The sequence below is a fragment of the Culex pipiens genome, chromosome 2, assembly GCF_016801865.2.
Source record: "Culex pipiens pallens isolate TS chromosome 2, TS_CPP_V2, whole genome shotgun sequence".
Taxonomy (NCBI): Eukaryota; Metazoa; Arthropoda; class Insecta; order Diptera; family Culicidae; genus Culex; species Culex pipiens.
The window spans coordinates 115901231-115926641 of record NC_068938.1 but is presented as its reverse complement, the minus strand read 5'-3'; the positions used below and the strand labels follow the sequence as shown (position 1 = coordinate 115926641).

The 25411-nt window shown below is 37.4% G+C and overlaps 3 protein-coding genes across 7 annotated transcripts in view; 2 read left to right on the top strand and 1 right to left on the bottom strand.

Moving 5' to 3' along the window:
* The window catches only part of LOC120425442 (arylalkylamine N-acetyltransferase 1), a 38097-nt gene extending 29437 nt beyond the window's left edge, over positions 1–8660 (top strand). For 2 of the 5 annotated variants that reach the window (XM_039589973.2, XM_039589972.2), the window contains exons 2-5: positions 2261–2587; positions 6803–7015; positions 7594–7746; positions 7811–8660. In XM_039589973.2, the coding sequence (XP_039445907.1) occupies positions 2492–2587; positions 6803–7015; positions 7594–7746; positions 7811–8221 (873 nt within the window). In that variant the 5' untranslated portion in view covers positions 2261–2491 and the 3' untranslated portion in view covers positions 8222–8660. The remainder of the gene's footprint in view (positions 1–2260; positions 2588–6802; positions 7016–7593; positions 7747–7810) is intronic. The other 3 variants (XM_039589974.2, XM_039589976.2, XM_039589975.2) reach the window with 2 other exon arrangements.
* Positions 8661–10665: 2005 nt separating this feature from the next.
* Positions 10666–16103, bottom strand: LOC120425446 (dnaJ-like protein 60). Its single transcript, XM_039589979.2, has 5 exons — positions 15926–16103; positions 15761–15857; positions 15532–15698; positions 10988–11143; positions 10666–10927 (listed from the first exon to the last, which is right to left on the bottom strand). Exons 1-5 carry the CDS (start codon positions 15982–15984, stop codon positions 10774–10776), a joined length of 633 nt encoding a protein of 210 aa, XP_039445913.1. The 5' UTR covers positions 15985–16103; the 3' UTR covers positions 10666–10773.
* Positions 16104–17847: 1744 nt separating this feature from the next.
* On the top strand, positions 17848–23478 carry LOC120425445 (5'-deoxynucleotidase HDDC2). Its single transcript, XM_039589978.2, has 4 exons — positions 17848–18142; positions 18426–18564; positions 18624–18778; positions 22754–23478. The coding sequence occupies exons 1-4, from the start codon at positions 17927–17929 to the stop codon at positions 23024–23026; spliced, it is 783 nt and encodes a 260-aa protein (XP_039445912.1). The 5' UTR covers positions 17848–17926; the 3' UTR covers positions 23027–23478.
* The last annotated feature ends 1933 nt before the right edge of the window (positions 23479–25411 follow it).

Sequence of the window (25411 nt, the reverse complement as noted above, 5' to 3'; positions counted from 1 at the left end):
AACCAATTCAAGCACAATGATCGTTTTTTAATTTGTGACAATTTGTAGAAGAAGATTGCGGCCTTTTTGGTTTTTGATTATTTTTGAGTGCTTTTTGAAAGTCCAGTTGCTTTTCCAAATATATGTGAAGACATTAGGGTTTGTTCTCAATGTTCTTGAAACGCGGAAAACAATAAGGCTTCGTCCATATAGTACGTCTCGCTACACCCAAAGTTAAAGAACGAGAGGATAGTCCTCACGAAAAGAAACGTGAGGAAAGAGCTACTTTGCGAGAGTATAGTCCTCTCGCGTGTTCATTCGTTCATTGGAACAGTTCATCCTATTAAGTGGCTTATATGAACACATGGCCGCCACTTAGTCACCGACCCGCCGTGGTCCATACGGCAAAGGCACGGTTCAATATGCCGAAGGTCTTGGGTTCGAGTCTCGGTACCGATTCTTTTTTTTTTTATAGATGAACTTTTTTTGAAGATGAACTCAAGAGTAAAGTACTCTCGGTAATTTCGGGATTTATCCTCTCAGTCCGCACACAGTACCATTTTACTACCGAATCGTGCTCTTTATCCTCTCGAATGCCGATGCCCAGTTCTGGGTGTAAAATCTGCCAAAATTTACCCCCTTTTTCACGTTTTTCCTACAGGGACCATCCATAAACCTCGTGGACACCTTAAGGAAGGGGGGGGGGGGGAGGTGCGATTGTCCACGCTTCATACTAAAAAGATTATATTTGTATGGAAATTGTCCACGAGGGGAGGGAGGGGGGAGGTTTCCAAAAAAGTGTCCACGTAGTTTGTGGATGGTCCCATACTTATAACATGCAATGTCACGCATGCTCTGACCCTAGAGCATGACATATGTACTAGGATGTAACAAAAATTACTTTTTGGCGGGCATGCAGGGGCCGGCAAAAAAGATATGCGTCGCACCTCGTGACGCCCGAGACGCCATTTCTTTTTGCCAGGGCCGATTTTTCGAAAAAATGGCAAACTTTGAAGGTCTGCACCGGGCTCCAGGGTGCTCTAAACTTCAATGTTATATATACCAAAAGATGCGCAAGGATCTGGCCTACACGCCAGTGATGGTTTGCCTCAAAAATAGACATTTTTGAAGAAAGGTATTTTTACGGGTTAAATCCCATTTAAAATTGAAGGGCGGAGCGCCAGCTCCTGTTACGTCCAATCAAGAACATATTTGGGATTTGGGCTCAGTATACCCACCGGAACAAACCCCTGAATGCCCGCCAAAAAGTCAATTTTGTTACACTTTAATATGTGCTTTATGGATGACGCCTAACGATTTTTTTAAAAGGAGTCAATGAATCGGTCATCTATTAAAATTCTTGGTCAGTGTGCTATGCGATGACTTTGTTACAATGGATACAATTTTTTATTTGTACTAGAAGTTTGGTACCCCAAGTACATTTTTTTAATTTTGTTACTTGGAAACTATCAAGTTCTCAGATAATTTAACATGTAAATAATATAAATATGTACTTGAGCTCCAATTTTTTCTTGTGTTTTTTTACAATTTATTAAATCATTGTGCCCTGAAAAATAATGTGTTGATCATCAAGGGTCATGGTGAACATAATTCAAAACATTTTACATTTTTTCCCAGATCCAAACAATCGTTTATCGTATACCACCGAACCGAAAACCTGAAAGCAACACTTGAGTACCACAGTCTAGCAGCAACCACCAGCTATCTTCAAAACGGTGGCGACAGGAAGCAGATTATGTTGATGCAAATTAAATCCATAGCGAGATCTTATGTAATTTGTGTTTTTGCTTTCGGCTCAATTTTCGCGCCAAGCGACCGTTGCCGAGCCCCAACATAATGGAGACGCGAACGCTTTTTGATAAAGATATTCGCGAGTTGTGTCCTCCTTAACGCTCTCCTCCTCTTCTTTTTGCATGGGGTAGGGTTTCGTCGGTAGTTGACCGCAAAAGATGACCATTTCTTTTTGCAGTGTGGTGTTTACCGATTCCCCACCTCTAGGCCGATACACCATTTACTTATGAGGAACGCGATAAGATGAAGTGATTTTGGGGTGGTCACGATAAAAATTGGGATGTAATAATTCCGAAAACAATGTTTGGTTACTGATTTGTTAAACAAATAATTTGGAGTTATTGTACAACACATTCGATATGAAATGTTATGTTAGTAAATTATGTTGTATTTATTTAATCGTTTCAATACACTTCCTTTAGTGATATCTATGATTATTAAACACATATTTTCTCCCTCTCTTTTCCAGGTAAAACGAGACGATCAGAAAACCATAAGTTCGTAAATTGATTGCATGCATTTGTCCATCTGTGTTCACGAAACGAAGTTCACCATCAGTGTTTAATTTTTTTGTACTGTTCGGTAGTCCCGTCATTTCTAGAGTTCACCCAATCATTTTTGTGTTTGTATTCGCGATCAATCACATTTACGTATAATCAGTCGTGTTTGAATCGATTCGTGATATCCGAAACCAGACGCAATGGAGATCGAAATCCAGAACCACATTGCTCACTTGGGCAAATTCAGTGTCAAGAAAAGTGAAAATGACTGCCTTCTGGATGAGGCGTGCACGATGGCAAGTACAATATTGAATGTTGGCTGTGAAGCGCCAAAGTTGCTGGTGATGGTGGTGGAGGAGGACGGAAGGATATCAATCTGTGGTTTTCGGTTTGATGATCTGGTGACATCGCGATGGAATTGTGGTGGAGGTGTTAAATTTCTAAAATAGTTTTATTAAAAAATGTATCTTTGAAATGAAAAAAAGGTGTACCGTAAACTGGCAGTTCTCTTGTGAGAAATGTTGGATATTAAAATTTAAAATGTCTAGACAACTTTGACATGAAAAGTGTGCTAGCCAATTTCGCACAAAAAGCATGTGAATTATATTTATGACTTTTCCATGATCATCAATTTTATTTTTACAATTAATTTGAAAAATCACTTTGAAATCTCCTTTTCTTTTCATAGGTATTAAAAAAATCATAGGCTAAATTGGTTGTCAGATGCACGATAATAAACATTCGCTCGTACGGCCGTAATTTTTACAATTTTGATTATTTCCAGTATGAGGAATTGTTGCTAGCAATGCAATTAGCTGATTCTACTACCACATAACCGCCAAAACGACGTAAACGCCACGGAGCATAAGATTTAATGAAGTTTTTTTCAAAACCTTTGTTTTCTTATAATATTTGGAAAGTACAAAATAAGGCATAGGATTCGTTTTATGGCATTTTTTTTCAAAATGCAATTTTTCCTAGATCAGTAGTGTCCCTACCAATGACTTGCACCTATTACAAAGTATGATTTAACTTTTGGTTATTTTTGTTGAGAGCTTTAAAAAAATCTTGTTCAGGTGGGGCAATTGTACCATATAGATTTTTAGTATGGAAAAAAATACGAATTGCTGCAACAACATATTTTATTGGGAAAGAAATACTTAAAAGTACTTAAAAACTGATAAATAATTGTTAACAAAAAATTTCCAAACAAAATATAGTGATATCATTGTAATCTGATGTATCTAAGTGATAACAGTTCAATTGTTAGCAAATTAGCATGTTGTTTCATGCATTGTTCCTCTTGCCCCAACGGGTTGTTCGTCTTGCCCCACTAGTTGAGTAGAACGCACGGAAAATCAAAAAATTTAAAATCAGTTTTTTACAGTCAAAAACTGGATTTTTTAAAAACCTGTTCTATCAAAGTCTTAGTCAAGACCTGGAATAAGATGATTATAAAAAATCCGACAAATTTTTCACGTTTTTAATGAGTTATAACGAGCATTTCCTTAGCTTGTTACACTTGCCACACTTTCCCCTACTTCTTTACTCATTGAAATTTTGTCGCAATCAATAGTTTCAGTTTACCGACAAGGGTTGAAAGTCGGTTCAGTTCAACTGGATAAGTACACATTTAAAAAAAAACTGTGTAAAATCGCATGCAAAAGTATGCACATCAACTTTGCGAGCAAAAGCATGTAATAGTGTATGAGAAAACGTGTACACAAAAAGCATGTACGGAAGAAAAAATCAGAAATTTTGCACGCCCCAAAAATAACATCAATCTTGTGAGAGTCATATCCAAATTATCAAGTCTGCGCCCCAACCATCTTAGCTATCTCGCATCTTTGATATTAGCTGGATCAACATTGATGTAGCTGTAAGTTCTCCATACATCGTATACATTGTACATCGTATTTCTTATGTACATGCTTTTTGTGTACACGTTTTCTCATACAATATTACATGTTTTTGAATGCGATTTTACATCGGATTTTTTGCTGTGTATGCCTCATAAACTACTTGCAAGTGATTTAGAATTTTTAATTCCAAAATGGGCAATCAACATTTCAAAATTGACTAAAATGAGGTCGCAAAACTTAAATGAAATGTTAAATAAAAAGTATGAGACATTTTTTTTATTTCCATGGTTCGATTGTCTAAAGTCCCATACAAACCATCAGATAATCGAACTTCGGATAATCGAGTGGACTGAGTGGACGTTTTAGGTATCATATCCAAAAATGATAAACTGCCCAAGTGCACATAAATGGTAATGGTTACGCTGTCCGCTTTGTAAGCGGATGATCATGGGTTCGATTCCCATCTGCTCCAGCCTTGCATCGCATGAGAAGTAAAACTTCGGTCCCGGCCTTGGTGGTTGTTATTCCGTTAAGTCATTCAAGGTGAAGGAGTCGTCTCCCCCGTATAAGGACAACCAACACACGCGAAACCAAGTCTGCTCCGGTGGAATCGCTGGCGGCGGTTGGACTCGCAATCCAAAGGTCGTTAGTTCGAACCCTGGGGTGGAAGGTTCCTTGGAGTAGAAAGAGGTTTGGGTGCTCTCCTCATTCAAGCCTTTAGACTCCTTGGTTCGATCAGAAACTTGCAATAGAGACCAGAAAAGACATGAGAGTCATTGAAGTGGATGGTTTGTTTGTTTTTGAATAAAAAACAGCATGCTGAAAAAGACGTTAGGCAAGTGTGTTTAACACATAAGACTACGTTTTCGGGGGAAAAACACATTTTCCTCCAAATTTCTAGAATGAAGTACTGGATATTTTCGGTTTTTTGAAAGATCACACGATTTTAACCCAAACTGATATGACTTTTGGAAAATAATTCATTCGGAATCGATCGAACCAAAAGCATCATACGTTTCAGTAAATTTATTGGGAACATACTTCTATGGAGAAGCATGGTGCTTTAAGTTAGATCAAAGTACCGAAATCTGCCAAATTATATCATCAAGGTCAGTGTAACCCAGTTTCACGGTAGCCTTTAGCAGCTTCTTTTTTTTAGATTCTTAATTTAATGGAGAAAAGTTTAGATGATTTTTTCCAAATTCAATGGTGATGGATTCTATCTTTAACTAATCAGTCATATTTCTTTGCGCTGGTGCAGTTGCGGCTTTAAATATATAATGGGTGAAATTCAATGTTTGGTTTTTTGTAAATAAGACAAACCTATGTTTAATTTGCAATTCTTTTCAGGATCCCGACGAGAATGAAAAGATAATGATACAGTATGTTTGATACTATTCCATAAAATTTATGGAGAGGCGAAATGTTTCTCTCAGGGTTCCAATCGAACTGTCAAATCGGGGTTTCAATCAATCATGAAGATCATGCAAGGATGGAATCAATTTAAAATAATTTGGGCCAAAATATGAGATTTATAGCAATCATAAACATTGCAAAACTGATATTCATATTAATCTGATAGTTTTTGTTATGTTTGTGTTTGTTCGGTACAAGAAACGTGCCAGCCCAACAGAATAACTATAAGTTTTTCAACATTAAATTTGAACGATTTTGGGTGTTTGAATTTTCCCCAGAACCTTTCATTTCCCTTAATAGGTCCCTAATAAAATTAAATTATCAATAAATTAAGAAAATAGACTAGCTTTGTTTGTAATACGCTAAATAAATAAAACTTAATTTTTAAATGATCTTTAAAAATTGAATGAAATTAATGAAAAAAAAAAACTAACTGTAAATATTTAATCGTGATGCTTCAAATTCCCAGACTTCTAATCTATTTTTATAAATAATTTGGATACAAGTTCGCATAATTATTGTCAAAACTGTGTTATTTGATGAATTTTCACATGAACTTTCATTTATTTTTTTCCAGGCTGTAGTAAACACAAAAAAAAAAAAAAAAAATGCCACAAAATTGTTAAACAAAATATCGATTGTTTTGATGTCACCAGTTTGTTTTAGACCTAAAGATTGCCAAACACTAAATTTTCAGTTTAAATTTGTGTGATTTATATGCTGAAACCAGTGTCCGGATTACGAATCAGCTTTGTCAATGTCCGGGATTCCAAGCACAAGAAGTATTTTTTTCAATTCAATTAATTTTATTTATTTATGAAATCCTGGTTATATTTTTAAAGTAAGGGTTTTTTTGCTAGCTATAGCAAAAACGATATCAAAGAGTATTGACGATATGGTAATCAGTGATATACTTTTGATGATGTATGTCCACTTGAATTTCAAACCATGACTTTATTGCTATTATTATTAGTTAGAAGATAATCATACATCACTAAACCCCATTCTGTTAGACTTGATTGAAACATATATTGTATTAAAACTAGAATTGTTCCAAACTAATCTATACTTAAAGAATATGTGCTACTTACTAGTTCCCTTGAGTTTGCATGGCTTCGATTATATTTTTTAACACGTTTCTTTCCCACTAAACTAGAAAAACGTTCACAAAAGAACCAAGCAAATCAAAACCGAGGAGTGTGAGAAATATAATTTGATTTTCCCTTCCAACAGCTTTCGGAGCTGCTGCCCCCTCTCGGTCGTATGGCTTCCAAGATGTCGACCGGCATTTCGGGAACAACGGAAAAGTCTTCCCTAGCCAAGCTGGACTCGGCCGAACTTGTCAGCAGCCCGACGGACGAGATTGACACCAACATCTCGATTGAGTTAATTACGGAGGACGACGCCGAGGAGGTCCTGAAAATGCTCAAAAAGTTTTTCTTCAAGGTGAGATAAAAGACGCTGGGCCAGGATTTTCCTGTTTCTACCTCCCCATGGCATTAACTTGCACGACTTCTTCCTTCCATTCGAACGGCAATCATCGGTGCTCATTAGCGGCGGTCTTGTTGAAACCACTAACCGGCACCGGCGTGCTTGTGTGGATACAGGTGTAGGGAAGAATACAGTCAGGACTGGCACAGCTCCGGTTAATTTAATTGAAATCTTTTTGGCTCCATATTGCACGAGTTCTAACTGTAGTCATAAAACCGAGATTCAGTAACATTGTACATAGGTACAAGGAAGGAAAACCAGCAGGATTTTCCCAGGAGATATTGGAGGTGCGATGCCTCCTGAATAATTCATGAGCATGTATCAAATTATGCATGCTGAAGAGATTAAGTCTGGAATAAATTTATCGCCTCGGTGGAAAATCTCAGTGGGAAACTTAAGCATGCAATCTCGCAACTGAGATTTCAAAGAAAGATGAAATTCACTTTACTTGAAATTATATCCCTATTTAAAGATTTTTAAGTTGAATGAATTTAGCTCATGCTTCCTGAAGATTAATTTGTTATTTTTTTTAGGACGAGCCTTTGAACACCTTCGTTGATCTGGGTGAATGTAAGGAACTTGAGAAATACTCCACCAAAAGTCTTCACGAGCATTGCTCGTTCAAAGCAGTAAACTCTCGAGGAGAAATCGTGGGAGTTAACATCAACGGCTTGATCAACCGTCCGGTAAGTTCATCAAATCATCCGTGCGTTCAAGTGGCGTTTATTTATAGACATTATCTTATTGCAGAAGGAAACTGACGAACCTCCGGCGAAGCTGGCAGATGTTTGTGCTCATCCCAAGTTCAAGAAGATCATGGCACTGATGGACCATGTGGATGAAAACTTCAACATTTTCGATCTGTACCAGGACGTTGATCGTTTGTTGGATATTAAAATCATGTCCGTAGATAGTAACTACCGAGGATTGGGAATCGCTGGAAAGCTTACTGATCGAACCATGCAGTACGTGAAGGATAACAACATTAAATTGGTGCACGTGTTGTGTAGCAGTCACTTCTCGGCACGGGTCATGGAGAAAATGGACTTTCAGGAGGTGTACAATCTACCCTATCAGGACTATCTGGTCAACGGCGAACAAGTGTTCGATCCGGCCAAGCCACATGTGGCGGTTCGAATTCTGACTAAGAGAATCAACTGAAGTACAAAATTGAACTGAACAAATCAATTGTGACAAAAGCATTAATCAATTAAAGTAGTCTTTTGGTTTAGTTTGATAGTGCACAACTATATTAGGGCCTTTGATGGAAGAAGTTGCAAGACGTAAAAAATGCATTTAAATGTTAGCTACGCACTTTTTACAATATTAGCAGTATGCAATGTCAATTGAGGACATATTAAAGGTCGCTGTTTAAAATAATATCGCTAAACTGATATTGTCATTCTGCAGTGTTATGCAAGATGTGATATTATGGAAACGAAAGCATAGCTGATCCTATTAATTTAAATTAGAGAAACTGACAAAACCGTACTATTATTTATATTTGGGAATATATGTGTAACTTATTGATATTGAAAAATACATTTTGCATAACTGTAAGCACAAGCAATGAATGTCGAAATAAATGTGAAAATATTTATTCCTTAAAACATGTTTGATCCAAGTTTGATCCATTGTATTTTTTTTAGATTTTAGCAGCATGATCACTACCGCTTCATACCGATTTTCCTCCACACAAAATTGTTGACTACCCAATCCAGTCCGTGCCATTAAGTCAACTCCAGCCGTATGGGTTCTGTTCAGAACAGATCAACACGGGAATCTTTCGACTAAGCAAATTATTGTGAGGCCTCTCAGGCTGGAACGGATCTCACTCAATTTATGAACAATTCGAGCCAAACATTTCATTAGAACACAATACCAAAAACCGCGATTCAAAAAAAAATTTGGCAAAAAGGGGGCCACTAGCTTTAATTCCTATTTAATCGGATCAGTCAATGTCGAGATAATCGAGTGACATTTTTTTTATCAACATCCCACCACATACGGACATTTGCTCAGAATTTGATTCTGAGTCGATAGGTAAACATGAAGGTGGGTCTAGGAGGTCTAATTGAGATGTTCATTTTTCGAGTAATTTTATAGCCTTTCCTCAGTGAGGAAGGCAAAAAGAAGCTTCAATAATGGTATTTCAACTAATAATACGATAAAACACATAATTATCCTCATCTCTGCTTTAATGCTATTTAATTTATGTTGGTTTTCGCAATACAACTAATAACTTTAAAACAATTTCGTTATAAGGCTCTTTTTTTCCAACTATTGCTCATAATGGGCCCTTACTAAGTGTAATTTTTAAGTGAATTAGTGTTAAGAATGTATGAAAAGTTCACTTTATAACACATAAAGTTCTTCAACTACGAAAAACTAACAAAAAAGAAAAGGCCCAATTGGACTTTTTTTTGGTTTGCAGTGAACATTGTTATGTGCCCTTTTGTGTTTTTCATTTTTCCAATGGGGAATGGTTTGCTATCAATCCGATTCTTGGAGGGCATGTAGGGAGTGTACTAATGAATGGAATAGTGGAATAATCCTGAATGTTAACGTTTTAGTTTTGTGCCCTAATGAAATGTTTGGCTCAAATTGTATGTGGAGGAAAGTGTGAATCAAGCATTTTTTGTGATGGTCAGGCATTTGTTTTCTTTCATTTTTTAGGTTGTTTTGGCAAAACATCGGTCTAGTAAATTAGCTTAAGCTGATATATGGGAGATAAAGCTAGAAAATTTAATGGTGGTAAGTAATTACTGGTACAAAGGTGATCGAATTGAGCGAGAGAAGGGGAAAAAAGTTACAAAACAACCTTCGAATTAAGAACTGTAATGTATACAGCAGATTCAGTTGCTTCGATAATGTTGGTCATATTACATCAGAGCATGGGTATATCATTTATGTATGATAATATAGGATAATATGCATCATTTTAGCTATAAAAACTCGATTCAATCCACCCGATAGGTGAGATAGAGCCTTTCTTACGAACTAGAGAGTAAAGAAAGATGAGCATTGTCAATAAAAAATATTAACTGCCCATACTAGAATCTTATGTTGCAACTGTCATACAAAAACCTGTACTCACAGTTAAAAAAAAAACAAAATGGTTGACAAGATTGTGAAAATACAAAAAAAATGAATGCGGACCAGAAATGATCATTATTTGTGTTGGTCCAAGGGTGGTACAACTAAACCTTCACCAAATGCGCTCATAATTTCCGGCTAGCTTCTAGGGTCATATTGCTTGTGGCACTCGAAATTAAACACTTAAATCTTTGTCATATACCTGTGAACCACGCTAGTGGAAGCGTTACTTCTTGGCTACTCAGAAAAAAAATGATGGTAATATTCATCAGGAAATGATGACAGATTTTGTGTCAAAAAAAATATTAATTTTATCCCAGAAAATGATGAATTTTCATTAGTTTTTGATAAATATTCATCAGGTTCACATTTTTACACATTTTTTATGTAATATTATTCAAAAAAGAGGTAATATTCAGCCTACCAAATTTTCAACATTTCAAAATTCAACTTTTTTTTCTGTGTACATGGTTCGGTCGGAGGTCAGTAATTAATTAGAAAACTCCTAATTAACCCGTAAGAGTGTACAAATCATAGACATTTGTTTATTTACATTTCCAGTATATTTACATTCTACACAAGAAACTATGTACACGTTGTTTGAGGTAGATTTATTGTTACCAGATAACTTCTTTTTTCAACGTGGCTTTCATCCTTTCCAGCTGCGCATCGTTTCCCAACGATTCCGCTTCAGCGCGAACTTCCGCATGCTGGAGGGCATTTTTGCGCGAAAAATCGTCCAACTGTTTGCGTTTGAAAGTGAAGGATTTGCTATAAGAACAACGGAACGTTTAATCAACTGCGTTTGAACATAAATTCACTTGCTATTACCTGATTGCGATTGCTTGCAAAATAATTCCAACAAGCATGAAAATGCCACAATAGAAGACAATTGTCCTATTGCTGACCTTTTTAATGCCTTTGATTCCATAGAACGAATCCGGATCCGGTGTCGCGTAGTGGGCTGGATTGGGGGGTTGCCACGCGCTGGAGAGGGTTAAAAGAGAGCAAACAACAAAAAAGTATGAGTGAAGTTTTGCGGCAAAGCAAGGATACGAAACGAGAAACGGTTTGAAATTTGTGGCACACGATTGAAACCACCCGGGGCCAAATTGATTAACCACTGAACTGAAAATGATTCCAATTACGCCGTGCAGTGATCCGTTAGGGGTAATCAATTACGGTTTAATTGTGTCATCGTTAAATGATACTGGATGCTCTGGGAGCAAAATTTGGGATAGCGAAAACTAGGACAAATAGGTAGGAAAGTAGATTAAGTGAAAAACAGCAAATAATATAGTCGGTAATAAGATCTTTGTATTCAGCACTTCAATATAAAAGTTAGGCTACACTACACTGCCCACCATTGAAAAAACGGCTAATATCCACTTTTGGCAAAAACGAGTTATTAGCACCAGGTGGCAGAGGATGTTCTAAAGCATCTTCTGAAACATGAATTTCACTAAAATAGTGTTTAGATTTGACTGCCGATGCGAAAAACCAAACGGCTAATATGCCTCATTAATGGGAAATTTCCTTGACGGAGATTTGGCGACAAACACTAAATGCGTTTTTCTCGGAATTCAGCCGAATTTTCAATTATGGGCAGTACAACAGTAACAGTACAACAGTAACATTACGACATTACGACGTCGTCGTGCTATCTTGTCGCACCCGCCATTTTGACGTTCCGAGAAAAACGCGTTTTAATGTTTGACCTTGAATGAGCATGAGCATGAGCATGAGAGATCACCCATGGTTGCCCCTCCGTTGCTGAACAGAACCGTAATATCCTTTCAGCACTACTCATTATAGGCTTCGACGATCTAGTGGTGTTTCCCTTATCAACAGCATGTATGAATGCGCTGAAAAGATAAAACACCATGATTGCTAAAGCTAGATCAGTTGCGAATAGGTAACAGTCATTGGCCACCAACGGCGCCCGCCATGTCAGTTTGTAGATCTCGATTTTAAGGGACGGGAATGTTAGTTAGCGCAGGTTGCTACTAGGGCAGCTGATTTACTCTGTGCTTACACCCCACAAGCGCCAGGAACCTGAAAATTTGTTAGTAGGATAGGGTGTTTGGTCAGGATTCACCATAGAAGATGATGATGCGACCCAAAATCATAGTGTTTGTTGAAAGGTATTATGTTTTAATCTCAAGGCAAGCAATCGGATGCTGCGGATGAGTCATTTCCCGTTTATCGGCTGTTAACTTTTAATTGAAATGGATTTATCTTAGACAGCCGGCTGTGGAAAGATAGAACCAAAATTATTTGTAATTAATGAAGAATTTAACAGTCTGACTTTTTAATTGAGATGTTTTTACGAGTTTTACATGATTCATGTTTAGTGGGGTACTGATTAACGAAGCGAACGACGAGTTACGATGTTTATCGAGCTGAAATGGTATGATAAGGTTTTGTTGTTATTGCACACCGACGTCGAACGCGAAAAAACCCTGCGACCCGACCGAAAGGCATCGCAAATAAGACTGGCTCAATTGTCATCGATGACAACCAGAACCAGCCGCACTTTTACACACATACACGCACGCGAAAAAAAAACAAAAAACACACCGACGACGAACGCGAAAAAAAAAAACACGACCCGACGGAAAGGCATCGCAAATCAAACTGAGGAAATGGAGAGAAAGAAAATAACATAAAAAATAAAACCTAATCACATAAAACCTACTCACATAAAACCAGTCACCCCATGCACACAAATAGCAACACAAAAGAGACAAAAATTATCACGAAAAAACAGAACTGCGCGTCCCAAGAAGCACTGCACTTTTGATGGCATTATTCAATTATTATGCCCAATCACCCCATGCACACAAAGAGCGACACAAAGAGCGACACAAAAGAGACGAAAATTATCACAAAAAACAGGACTGCGCGTCCACCGAAGCACCGCACTTCTGATGGCATTATTCAATTATTATGCCCAATCACCCCATGCACACAAAGAGCGACACAAAAGAGACGAAAATTATCACGAAAAAACAGGACTGCGCGTTCACCGAAGCACCGCACTTCTGATCCGCGTTTTAATGTTTGACCTTGAATATTCAAAAACGAGAGCACGCAATGTAAACAAAAACAAACACGTTTTGTTTGGCTCACCATTCTGTGCATTGTCCAAAAGTTTGGTTGAAGTTGGTTGCTGGAGTCTTGAGTTATAATTGCAAATGTTTACGGTAGTCTAGCTTGTACGTGCGACAAACGCATCCTGACTTTCCTGGCCTGAAATCCCTTTGGCCTTTTGTCGCACTTACATCAATTTTCATGGAGTGACAAGATAGCACGTCAAGATTGAAACTACTTTCATATGTACCTAAAGTTACAAAAATGCACGGAGTTTTTTTCGGTTTTTGTTGAATATCTCAGGATTGAAATCAAATTTTGGGAAACTGTGAAGGTCAAAAGGTGAGGCATTGTGAGCTGCACAAAATGGCGTTCTTAACTCAATTTGGCCCAAAATGCACGTACGACAAGTTAGCACGATGGCGACGATTAGAGAGTTTATGGAGTTAGATGCTGTTCCCCTATATCATAATATGGTGAACCTCTTAAATTGGCAGTTAATGAAATGATTTGCTAATTTAAAAAAAACAGCACTTGTCGTACATTTGTCGAAAATACATCAAGTTCAACTTCGAGTATAATTCAACTTTTTTTAAATTCCGGAAAATACCCTTTGAATGGGATTTTTAGTGAAAAGCTAACGTATTTGGTGAATTTACCGTTTGCTGTGTCAAAAATCAAAACAATCTTGAAAAGTACTATTTTGCGATAGATAGAATAGCCTTAGATTTTTTGAAGACTCCTCAAAATATTTTTTTTTTGCAATTCCGTCGTGTAGCTACTTAATTATCACGTGGACACTTTTTTGGAATTGTACATACAAAAAATACCTTTTGTATGGTTCGTGGACAATCGCCATACCCCAATGGTACTGGTAATTCCGAGAATAATCACAAAATGCTCGTTCCATTAAAAAGCGTTTTTCGGAATTGCAAAAAAAGTTGTAAGAAACTCATTTCAAAACATGATTTTTTCAGTCCTTTTTGCAAAAAGTTGTCAAAAATCAAATCAAATTATTCGCTCTACAGCATTGCCTTGGCGCTTGATTGTTGAGGCAATTGCAAACCTCTTTTTACACTTAAGCTTCCATCCACTCCCAGGATTCGAACTGACGACCTTTGGATTATTAGTTCAACTGCCTACCAGCGACTCCACCGAGGCAGGACCCAGGGAGACGACTCCTACACCTGGATTGAGCTAACGACCTAACTCTCTAGGTTAGACCGGGGCCAACATTTATTTCCCCGTCCGACGGAAGGCGTGGTCAGACAAATCTCGTCTCGAAAAATGCCACCGGGACCGTCTGGGATCGAATCCAAGCCGACTGGGTGAGAGGCAACCATATTGTATAAACTACTATTTTGCAGTTTCTTTGAGAAACTATTTACCTTTCCTTTAATTCTCGAATGACGAAATGGCCAACAAAGGAACTATACCATTTTTCAGCCTATTTCTATTATCGGCCTATCAACACTTTGATCATGAATTACAGCTTTCATGAAATGACTTGACTGTTCCTAAGTAATGAATAGCTCAAATAAAAGTGAGCAAGCAACTCTCAATTGTTGATACATCTGAAAATGTTGATTTAATAGCGGAAAACGGCAAAGTGATGAGAAATGGTAGAACGGCTTAGAAAGATTAAAATGGCTATATTTCTGGAGCAACACGAGAAAAGGGCGGAAGCATTTTGACAGCTGAAACGTTTTGGAAAATTCCAAGACAACAAGTAAATTTTCACAAAACTCGAAGTGTTAAACAATAACTGACCTTCCCAGCTACCCTCTAACGCTGCAGGTTTTGTTAAATAGTTACCTGTTGTTTCGGAATGTGCGAAATAGTTCTAGCTGTCAAAATGCTTATGCGCCCTTTTCAAATGTCGCTCCAGATTTCCTCTACTTTGTTTCATCGGCACTGCAATGGGAATCGAAAAGTAAATCATACTTTTCTTTCATGCATTCTCTTCATACTCGATTATTTTGAAACCTTTAAAAATGATGCTTTGGATAATCCGTAGGTCTACACCCGAACATGCGACGTGGGACTGCATGAATCTTCAGCTGCTGCCGGAAGGGTGTATTCCGAAATTACCGAATTGCCGAATTTAAAAATGATGCTTTGGATAATCGAGTCACGGAGTTGAGTATTTTTGTCTGACACATTTCAATATTTTATTCAAAACGGCACCAAAATTACCGGCAAATCAATAGAATTGCCACGATTGCATTGGTAGCCAATTTTGGACTCTGCCCAAGATCACCTTCAATGTTATACAAACTCACTTGTACCGAACCTGTTGCCCGTACGGTCTTTCTCGCAGGGATAGTTCGTAGTCGTAGCTGGCTCTACTGTCCGGCTTACTGAGTACTTTGTAGGCTTCCAGCAGCTGAATGAAGGACTTGTCGCTGCTCGCTCGTTTCGCGTTGCTAACATTTGCGTCCGGATGAAGCTGTGGATGTTGCAAAAAAGACCCGGATAAACAAATTGTGGCTATCAATAAGGGCATCAAACCTCTTTGGACAGCCTAATGAATGCTTCTCGAATTTCTTTTGGTGTGCATGTCGACTTCAACTTAAGGATCTCATAATGAGTTGTTTGATGCGCATATCTTAAAAAAGGGAAAGTAGAAGCCATTAACTTGACTTATAACAATCCTGCACAGGGCGATTTCGGTACCTGATTTGATGGATTCCAACGATTTTATCACAAAGAAGTTTTCTTGAAATTTTGTACATATTAATGAAAGAATATCTGATGTTGATGGTACAGTTGTCTATCACTAGACTACGACTTGTTATGAAATTTCAGCAAAGCAGCTGAGATGTTTGATACATGAATGAAATGCAAATGTGTTGGTTTGTTTATGTTTTTATTCTGAGTTACTTTGATGTACGATAGATAGATGTCACTTTGCGACAAAGAATTTTAGTTCGAAATGACTGTTATGGTGACATATCGTCAGCTGTGTGCTATCTTGTGACATATACCATTTTGGTCAAAAATGAGTTAATGATGACGTTTTGCTATACTTAACAAACACTACAAGATGCTTTAACCCGATTTTGGTAGGGACCTACATATAGGCTCTCTAGATTTTGGAAACTCGCTTCCGTTTCCCGGATATCGCAATACACACTTGTGACATAGACCAATTTATCATCAAAATGATCGTGCACACTTGTGTGTCATACATGTTGTTGGAAAATGTAGAAAAATTTTCTTGTTTTTCACAAATTTATGTTGATACACATTTTCTGGCAATGCAATCTTTTGTTTTTGGAAATATACTGATTAAGTCGGTTAAACTATTGATTTAAGTATATTTTAGTTTGTATGGGAATTCTGTGCACACTTGTGACACGTAGTACAATTTTACTTTCGAAACACACTTGTGATACGTGCTTTTCAGATTTTTGATCACATAATTTACTGTATCTTTTAACTGGTGTAACCAAATTAGTTGAAACTTGGAGAGTTTGTTAAGCAATAGTATACGAACCGATTGCTTCAAAAAGTTTGTCTCTACCATTCATAGTTTTGAAAATATTTATTATCAATCTTTGAAAATCGATTTTCTCGAATAGTACTAAATGGTCGTTGTCACAAGATAGCACACAGCTGACGATATGTTTTCATCGAACCTGAGGAAAATTGAAGACAATTCTTCATTGTTGAGATATCACTTGCTGTGAATAACTTATCACTTTATTAATTTGTTAATTTTATATAAATGACAAGTTTGCATTAGCACAATATTCTCTTATGTTTGAGTAACTTGATTATGATAAAATACCATGAGCTTCCACTGCATGGTGGGCTAGACCAAAATATACGTGCATGGAAAATATAAACAAAATTTTCTGATAACCGACACTTAAGGCATAAACATAAAAAATATCTGCATTCTAACACATAATGGCTCAGGGCGGCGAAAGCTTTGTATCACTAGAAAAAGTTTCCAACAGCTAAAACATAAACTTCGTTTCGAGATGTTGCAAATATCTAGAGTTGTTTTTTAAAGGTCATATAAACATATGAAAGACAATAGCTTATAGGTCCTTTTAAAAGAAAACTCTAGATATGTTTGAGCAGGTAAATAAAATGAAAATATGATATGTGCGACTTCTTGTAAAATAGGTAAATAAAATGTGTTTCTCAATACAATTACATGAATTTTAATTTACTTCTTTAGTTTGGTATTAGAAAAAATAGTGAAGACTTAGTCAAAGCGATCAATAGATAATTGTTAGTGTTCTATTGCATTGATTTTTTTGCTAGACAGAATGTTTTAACAGTAAACTCAACCGTTTATCTCGTTAAACAGCCTGTATAACAGTTTCGTTCTATACAGTATAGAGCTATCTAAGCCTCATCTCACGCACACTAGCTTACCATTTGTTTTTGCTGTCGGGTACAAATTTTAACCTAAAAACCCTTCGTGTACAAACACGCAATACATGCGCACGTAGACAACTCTATTCCATGTCTACCCGTGGACGTTTACGCTAGAGGGGGGTTCGTTCATAAAATTTACCAGCCGTCACGAATACAAGCAACAGTTTTTCGACCACAGCAAAGTTTCTGCGCGAGAGCTTGCAATCCAATAACGGAGCTGCTGTCATTCAGGCATCTGTCAGAGTAATGGCAAAAAGTTGCACATAAACTTTGAGCATAAAGATGCTTACTATTTATAGGTTATCGACCAAGCTCAAAAAGCAGTCGTTTAATCTGTGCTCGAAATTATCCAAATTAGTAATGTCGCGGGAAACTCACGTAAACGGAGTAGTGCAGCAGCTCTCGATGAATGGCCAAGCTGGAGGTGACGAGCCGGAACAGGTGCGGAACAAGTACGGCGATTATGTGAAGTTTTTGGAGTTGGTGGGGAATCTCAAGGTGAGTGAGCAGTGATTTTCTGTGCAATTTTCTCTTTTTTCCAATATAAGCTGAGTCAAAGGGAAGTTATCACTATGAATCATGAAAATATTCTGGATTGTGGTAATTGCTTACGTAATTGTTTTGCAAAATCTAATAGCCTTGCCAAACTGACCACTTCAGTACATTATCTCTAACCTTGAGATGATTCATACGTCACGAACAGCTGTTACTCGGGGATGGCTCAATCATATGATCATTTTTTAACTAAAGTAAATCATTTATTTTTTCTCTGTTTACACAGCATATGAAACGAACAGGCTGGGTGCTGCGAAATGTTAAGGATTGCGAAAGTATATCTGGTCACATGTACCGAATGGGGATGATGTCGTTTTTGCTGGACGGCAGCCAGGGCTTGGACAGGATTCGCGTCATGGAACTAGGTTCATTGATTTTTGCGTTGAAAAGTTTTATCGATATTTATGCGAACTCTTTGTTTTAGCTTTGGTACATGACCTTGCCGAAAGCATCGTTGGTGACATCACGCCCTACTGTGGCATTTCGAGGGAGGAAAAACTGCTGCGGGAGTTTTCGGCCATGTCGGAAATCTCGGAGCTGCTTGGACCCTCCAAAGACAAACTGTTGGAACTGTTCAACGTAAGTAACATTTTAGCATATAAAACCTTATAGGGTGTTTTTTCTGTTTCGTAATTTCCACTTCGATCGCAATGTTTGAATAGTTTGTTCCCTGTGCAATCGCTATTTGCCCTCGTGACCAAAGATGTTTTTGATAATAATGAATTACCATTATAAATATTGAAAAGATATTATAGTTGCCACCATATTCTCGGTGGCAGACGTTATACCTTGTCATCGTGATATTCAAATCAAATAGATACGATGACGGGCCTTGTGCGACAAAGATAACGATAAAGAGTATTTATTGGATCTATTTTGTTTGATTGCAATAGATATTTGTGTGCAGTGCACAATAGTAGAAGTGGTTAACATTTTGGCTTTTCAACTTAAATCGAATGAAATTTTGTTTTTATCTGGGTTTGTATGAAATTGTCAGACAGGTTCTTGAACGGAACCTGGTTTGGGCGAAGTAAAATGTTACAATCCTAGAAACACCCGTTCGAATGAAAACGTAGCTCCACTTTTGAAAGTCAATGTCAGTAATGGCCAATTTTTTGTCATGGTCTTTTTGTGATGGGCTCTCTGAAGTCGTTTCAATCGACAGAGTTAACTTAAACTAGTTCGGCTTATACATATTTACTCAAACCCGAGTATAAATTATATGGATCCCATACAAGTGTGTAAAAGTGAACTGAACAGTGTGTAATGTTGATTATCAGTGCACTTTAAACTGCCTATGATATCAGAAATCATACAACTTTTCGTTTATTAAATTTTGATCAATTAGCAAACTGTTATGAATATTTTAAATGATTTTAACTGTGGCCACAATCATCTATTTAATTGAATATTTTTTAATATGTCATAAAAAATCTCATGTTCCTATGATCTGATGTTTGATTAACTATTTTTAAAGTATATAAGTTTACAGGTATAACAAGTTGTGTGTAAGAGTTGGTATGAATGAGCTTGATATATATTAATCAATTTATTTCCAGGTTTTTCAGATCAACTTCATAATTAGTGATAAAAATACGCGAACAAATTCTTCGTAATTGTTTTTTTTTTAAAATCAGTTGCGTCTTTCGTGTATTAAGATTACATTAATTGTTTTGTGATTTTAAAAGCCCTTCCTATATCATCGTTGATCAGAAGGTACGGCGTCGGGTAAATTGTGCAATTATTTTTCAAACAATGTGTTAAATTTTCACGGTAAAAAAAATCATTTCTATAGAATCGTTTATCGAAAGACACGCTAACATTTAGGATAGACAATTAGCGCGCGTTTTTGAATTTTTTGATTCGATTGTGAGTAGCGGGACCTCGCGGTTACTCGGCAACGTGTTTTTCGGAGCCTTTTATACAACGTGCAATTGATACACATCACAGCCGGGTATCTTTGTTCTATGATTTGCAATTGTTTCACGGGAAGATTCGTTTTAAATTGCGTTAGCAAAATATAAATTATCATTCAATTCGACCATTCGTTTCCCGCGAATCGTGGCGACAAATATTGTTTCAACGCGATTGTTTAAGTCCTTCAGATAACATCATAACTCATCAGTCATTAATTGGTCGCTCATCTTATAATAATTTAAAAGTATAAATAGTCTCAGGTCAACTCTACGTAAATATGTAACGCTGAGTTTAATATTTCACCTTTTAAACACACATAATTTTGATTCTATCTTTCCACAGCCGGCTGTCTAAGATTGAATCATTTATGCTAAACTCAACACCAAATAACCGGGAATGGTCTCATCCGCATCATCCGATTGTTTTCCTTGAGAATGCATAATACATCACCCTATTCAACAAAATTTATTGATTATTGGGCCACATCATCATCCTCTATGATGAATCCTGGCCATTACCCTTCCCACTAACAAAATCCCAAGTAGAAGTAGTTTTCCGGCACACGCGGGGGTGTGGATATCGTATAGAACCCACCCTTGGTAGCAGCCTGTGCTAACTAACATTCCCGTCCCATCCCCTCGAGATCTACAAACTGACATGGCGGGCGCCGTTGGTGGCCAACGACTGTTTCCTATTCGCACCGGTTCTAGTTTTGATGATCGTGATGTTTTATCTTTTCAGCGCATTCATGCATGCTGTTGATAAGGGAAACATCATTTGATCGTTGAAGCGTGTGACCGGTTGTGCTGATGGGATATTACGGTCCTGTTCAGCAACGGAGAAGGACAACCATGGGTGGTCTCTCATGCTCTCATGCTCATGCTCAAACCCGAGTATAAATTATATGGATTTTGACAAAGCACTTTGTACGTGTGTCAATCCAAAATTTCGCGAAGCGAAAGTGTAACGATTTGTGTGATTGTTTAAGCGCTTATATCTTCCACCCCAATCAAGCAACCTGCATGCTTTATCCACCAAACGAAAGGGGAAGTAGACTAGTAGTGGATAAAACTTTTTTAAAGTATTCAAAAGTTAAGATGAACATAAAAAATGAATACAGGAAAAATCACGGCTGCTGATTGGATGAGAGCACTTAGCCAATTTTGCCTTGACTCCTGCTTTCGTAGGCAGCGAATGACAATAAATTAACTACCACCACCACCCTGCTTTCGTGGAACTGTTGGACATTTTCCGAACCCTACTTGTTTTGGTAATATTTGGTTGTTTTGGCAATTTATTTCCAAAGAGGTGCCAATAATTGAAAACATTACATTAGAGTTAATTATTCAGGATTAAATAAATTGGCAAAGAATAAAAAAATATAAATAAAAATAGAATAATTTTCCAGAGTGTTATACAAAGTTCTTTGTAATATTGGTCATGTAGTACATAAACACCTGCACCTTATTTCTAAGATATTAAAAGAACGCTCCCTTAATAATAAGGTTTGATTTGGTACTCCGGGACCCTCTGGGATGGCACATTGTATTTCCACGAATGCCCTGGACACTATTATAGTTAAAGCGCCACAACTCGCTCTCCGTAACAGTATTTCCAATAGGGACGTGGCGTTACATCGTGCTGCCATCTGGTTTTTTAAGTGCAAGAGTGGAAAAGTGCCATCGTTGTAAGGAAGAATCGTTAAAAATAGGGACGTATAGGGTGAATACGAACAGATGGGACAATTATGCGGAGAACGGCATAATAGCATTTCGGCAGTAACAGTTCAATAAGGCGAATCTGCGTTTGTATCCCCCTCTTACTTTACGTGAACTGTCATTTGTGCAAAAGGGATAAACTGCTTGTTTACAACCGCAGATTCGCCCTATTGAACTGTTACTACGGATTTACTCGAAATACGGCCCGGAGACATTTTTCGAGACGAGATTCGTCTGATCACGTCTCCGTCGGACGGAGAAGTAGATGTCAGTTCGAATCCCAAGGCGGATGGGAGGTTCGGTATAAAAAGTGGTTTGGATTGCCTCACCGTTTCAAGCCTTCCAACACCTTGTTTAGAGTAGATCCCGCAATAAGGGAACGCCAAGGTAATGCTGTAGAGCGAACAATTTTATTTTGACAAGAGGGCAAACATTTTTATTAATTTAGGAAGTATGAGGCAGCATGATTGTCTCTTAAGTTTAAATATTACGCTTAAAAAATTGTTTTTAGCAATTTTTTTTAAATCAAATTAATATTATTGACTTATTTCTTCTAAAGAAAATCTATCTAGATCAGGCCTGCCCAAACTTTTTGGCTCAATTTTCAAATTTTTGATCGCCTAAATAACAATTGTTATTTTTTTCATGGTTTATTTGATGGAATCGGTTCTCAGGTTCTCATCTATAAACCACGTGGACAATTTTCCATGCAAAAAAAAACTTTATATGGAGCGCGGATAACCGCAATCAAATAAACCATGCAAAAATGGACAATTCATATTTCGACGATCTAAAATGTGAAAATTGACCCAAAAACGATGAGCAGGGATGATCTAGATGCAAGGTAAATTAAATTCTTGAGTAAACATTGAACAATGCTTGAGTTTACATTTCCTTCCCTCTGTTTCTTTAATTTCAGGAATACGAAGCAGGTAAAACTGCCGAGGCTAAGTTTGTTAAAGATCTGGACCGTCTCGACATGGTGATGCAAGCTTTCGAGTATGAAAAGCGAGACAACTGTCCTATGAAGCATCAGGAGTTTTTCGATTCTACAAAGGGAAAATTTTCCCACCCGCTGGTGATCAACATTGTGAACGAAATCAACGCTCAAAGGGAAAAGTTTGCCGAAGGAAGTGCCGACCCGAGCTCTTCCCCATCACGCGAGGTAGCCAGCAGTGGTGGTGCCAGATGATTTTGGCGCTGGAAATTTATTCGTCTTTTTCAGTGACCAGATGAGATGTACTAACCTAATTTTCTGCTACTCGATGTACGTCAACTTTTACTGTATGTGATCTCATCTTTGCTTATCCTTTTTACGGAATTATCGCGGACACGTGAGATGAGGACTTAGGCTAGTCACCTTTTTTTCTAGATGTCCTTAGGGCTATGAGTTATTGCGACCGGCTTTAGCTTTCAATTTAGCTAAATTTTTACTTAAATAAATTCACAGTTCAATGAGTCAACATAGCAAAGGACGTAAAGGGAATGGTTTGTATTTCAGGGACTATGAACGTTATTTTACCAAAAGTATTTATGCCATTCGAAACTTAATAAGACCATTACAAATTTGATTATAACATTTAAATAAAATTTGTATTGGCCTTACATATGCACAAAATAAACAGTTCAATATGAATAATTGAAGACGGTTTTTGTTTTTTTTTAATTCTTTCGTACATCTCAAATTCTTCAAATTGCTTCATCGTCCTGCAATGTAATTTGTGTTATGAGGGTGAATCCCGGCAAAGAAAATTAAAGGGTCAAGCACGATACTGCGTCGAACACACCGATGAACATGGAACGTTTCGCAAGTTTTTTCCCCCTAGGTCGGTTAGCTCGATAATCTACAGGGATTGCATGGTCAAATCGTCGATGTCAATCAGACTGTGGGCACAACGTTTTGGGTTGAAGGCGTTCGATGCAATATCATTTCTGACTTTGTAAATAATTAACGTCAACGTCTGTAAGTATATTATTGGAGTGTAACAAAAATAACTTTTTGGCGGGCATTCAAGGGTTTGTTCCGGTGGGCATACTGAGCCCAAATCCCAAATATGGGCTTGATTGGACGCAACAGGAGCAGGCGCCTTGCATTTGAATTTTAAATGGGATTTTACACGTGAAAAAAGTATTTTTTTTTCGAAAATGACAATTCTTGATTTTTTGGTTGTTTTGATGTTTATTTTTAAAATTAGTGTCTTATTTCAACATACTAAAACTATTTTCAAAAATGATTGTTTTGGTAAGTGACTTTTTTCATAAAAGTAGTCTAACTTCATGGAAACTATATTATAAAGGTCCCTTAACTCATTTATTATCTCCCTTCAATGTTGTATTAAACAAAATGGCTTGTTTTCTAAGGTGGCCCATTCTGTCCCACAGGGTGGTCCATTCTGACCCGCACCCTTGAAAAGTAGTCGAAAAACAATGTTCATCAGCCAAAAGTATACAACAATGAAGGGAACATCCCAAAGCATAAGCCTACTACATCGAATTCATAAATTTGTATGTTTTTCTATGGTTTTTGGCGCATTTTACTTAGGCGGGCCATTCTGCCCCCTGCCCCTATATATAACATTGAAGTTTGGAGCACCCTGGAGCTCGGTACAGACCTTCAATTTATGGCATTTTTTTCAAAAAATCGTCTCCGACAAAAAAGATATGCGTCGCACCTTGCGACGCCCGAGACGTCATTTGATTTTGCTGGGACCAATTTTTCGAAAAAATGCCCACCGGAACAAACCTCTGAATGTCCGCCAAATAGTCATTTAGAATTTCGCAAATAAAATATCATTTGAAGTGAAACTAAATCGAGATATGACCGAATCATAACGCGAGAGAAGTTTTTCCTACACATAAAAGGTAGAAAAACGGAACGGAAAAACGTTTAGTTTTTTTTTTTGAAAAAATTGGCCCCAGCAAAACAATTAAAAAAATGATATTTGAAGGCTTTTGCCGAGCTCCACGGTGCTCAAAACTTCAATGTTATACATACCAAAACTTGCGCAACTTGGCTTACACGCCAATGATGTTGAAAGTAAACACGCGTTGCCAAAGTGCTTCAAACATAAATATCTGGGTGCTGAATAGTGGTTCGCAAAAAGGCCTCAATTTTGAACTGTCAAAGTGGAACCAATTTACTATTCGCCAAATGTAGAGAGTATTGTAATCGATCATTAAGATTGTTTCGTTTTTTTGCAAGAATGAAAAGATTGTGGCCTGGAGTTGAAGTCAAGAAATTTTAAGAAAGTTGAAAGCAAGATCGTCATTTTTATAATTATGGAGTCGATGCGGTTGAATCCATCTATAAGTTGTCTTAATTGTTTGATTCCGTTTGAAAACCTACTGGTTTAGTGAAAATCTACTCTGTTTGTTGGATCAGCTTCGCTATAATTAGCGATGTTTTTTCGTTGGACCAGAAAGAGCTGCAGGATTCCAAAATCAGACATCTGCAACATCGCAGAATGACACTCTAGCCGCAGTTCTTCGTCACCCGTAAAAAAGTAAAACCTTTTCTAACCGATCGAAACTTGAAAACACACACAATTTACCAGCAAAAAAATGTCCAAACGAGACA

What these genes read in the sequence shown, in the direction of transcription:
- LOC120425446 (XM_039589979.2), bottom strand. Translation starts at nt 15,984, where the DNA reads ATGTACAAAATTTCAAGAAAACTTCTTTGTGATAAAATCGTTGGAATC. An exon ending in GTTGGAATCCATCAAATCAG is followed by an intron (nt 15,858 to 15,925) that starts GTACCGAAATCG and finishes CCCTTTTTTAAG; the next exon opens with ATATGCGCATCAAACAACTC. An exon ending in GGGCAACAGGTTCGGTACAA is followed by an intron (nt 11,144 to 15,531) that starts GTGAGTTTGTAT and finishes AACCCTCTCCAG; the next exon opens with CGCGTGGCAACCCCCCAATC.
- LOC120425445 (XM_039589978.2), top strand. Translation starts at nt 17,927, where the DNA reads ATGCTTACTATTTATAGGTTATCGACCAAGCTCAAAAAGCAGTCGTTT. An exon ending in AGTTGGTGGGGAATCTCAAG is followed by an intron (nt 18,143 to 18,425) that starts GTGAGTGAGCAG and finishes CTGTTTACACAG; the next exon opens with CATATGAAACGAACAGGCTG. An exon ending in AACTGTTGGAACTGTTCAAC is followed by an intron (nt 18,779 to 22,753) that starts GTAAGTAACATT and finishes CTTTAATTTCAG; the next exon opens with GAATACGAAGCAGGTAAAAC.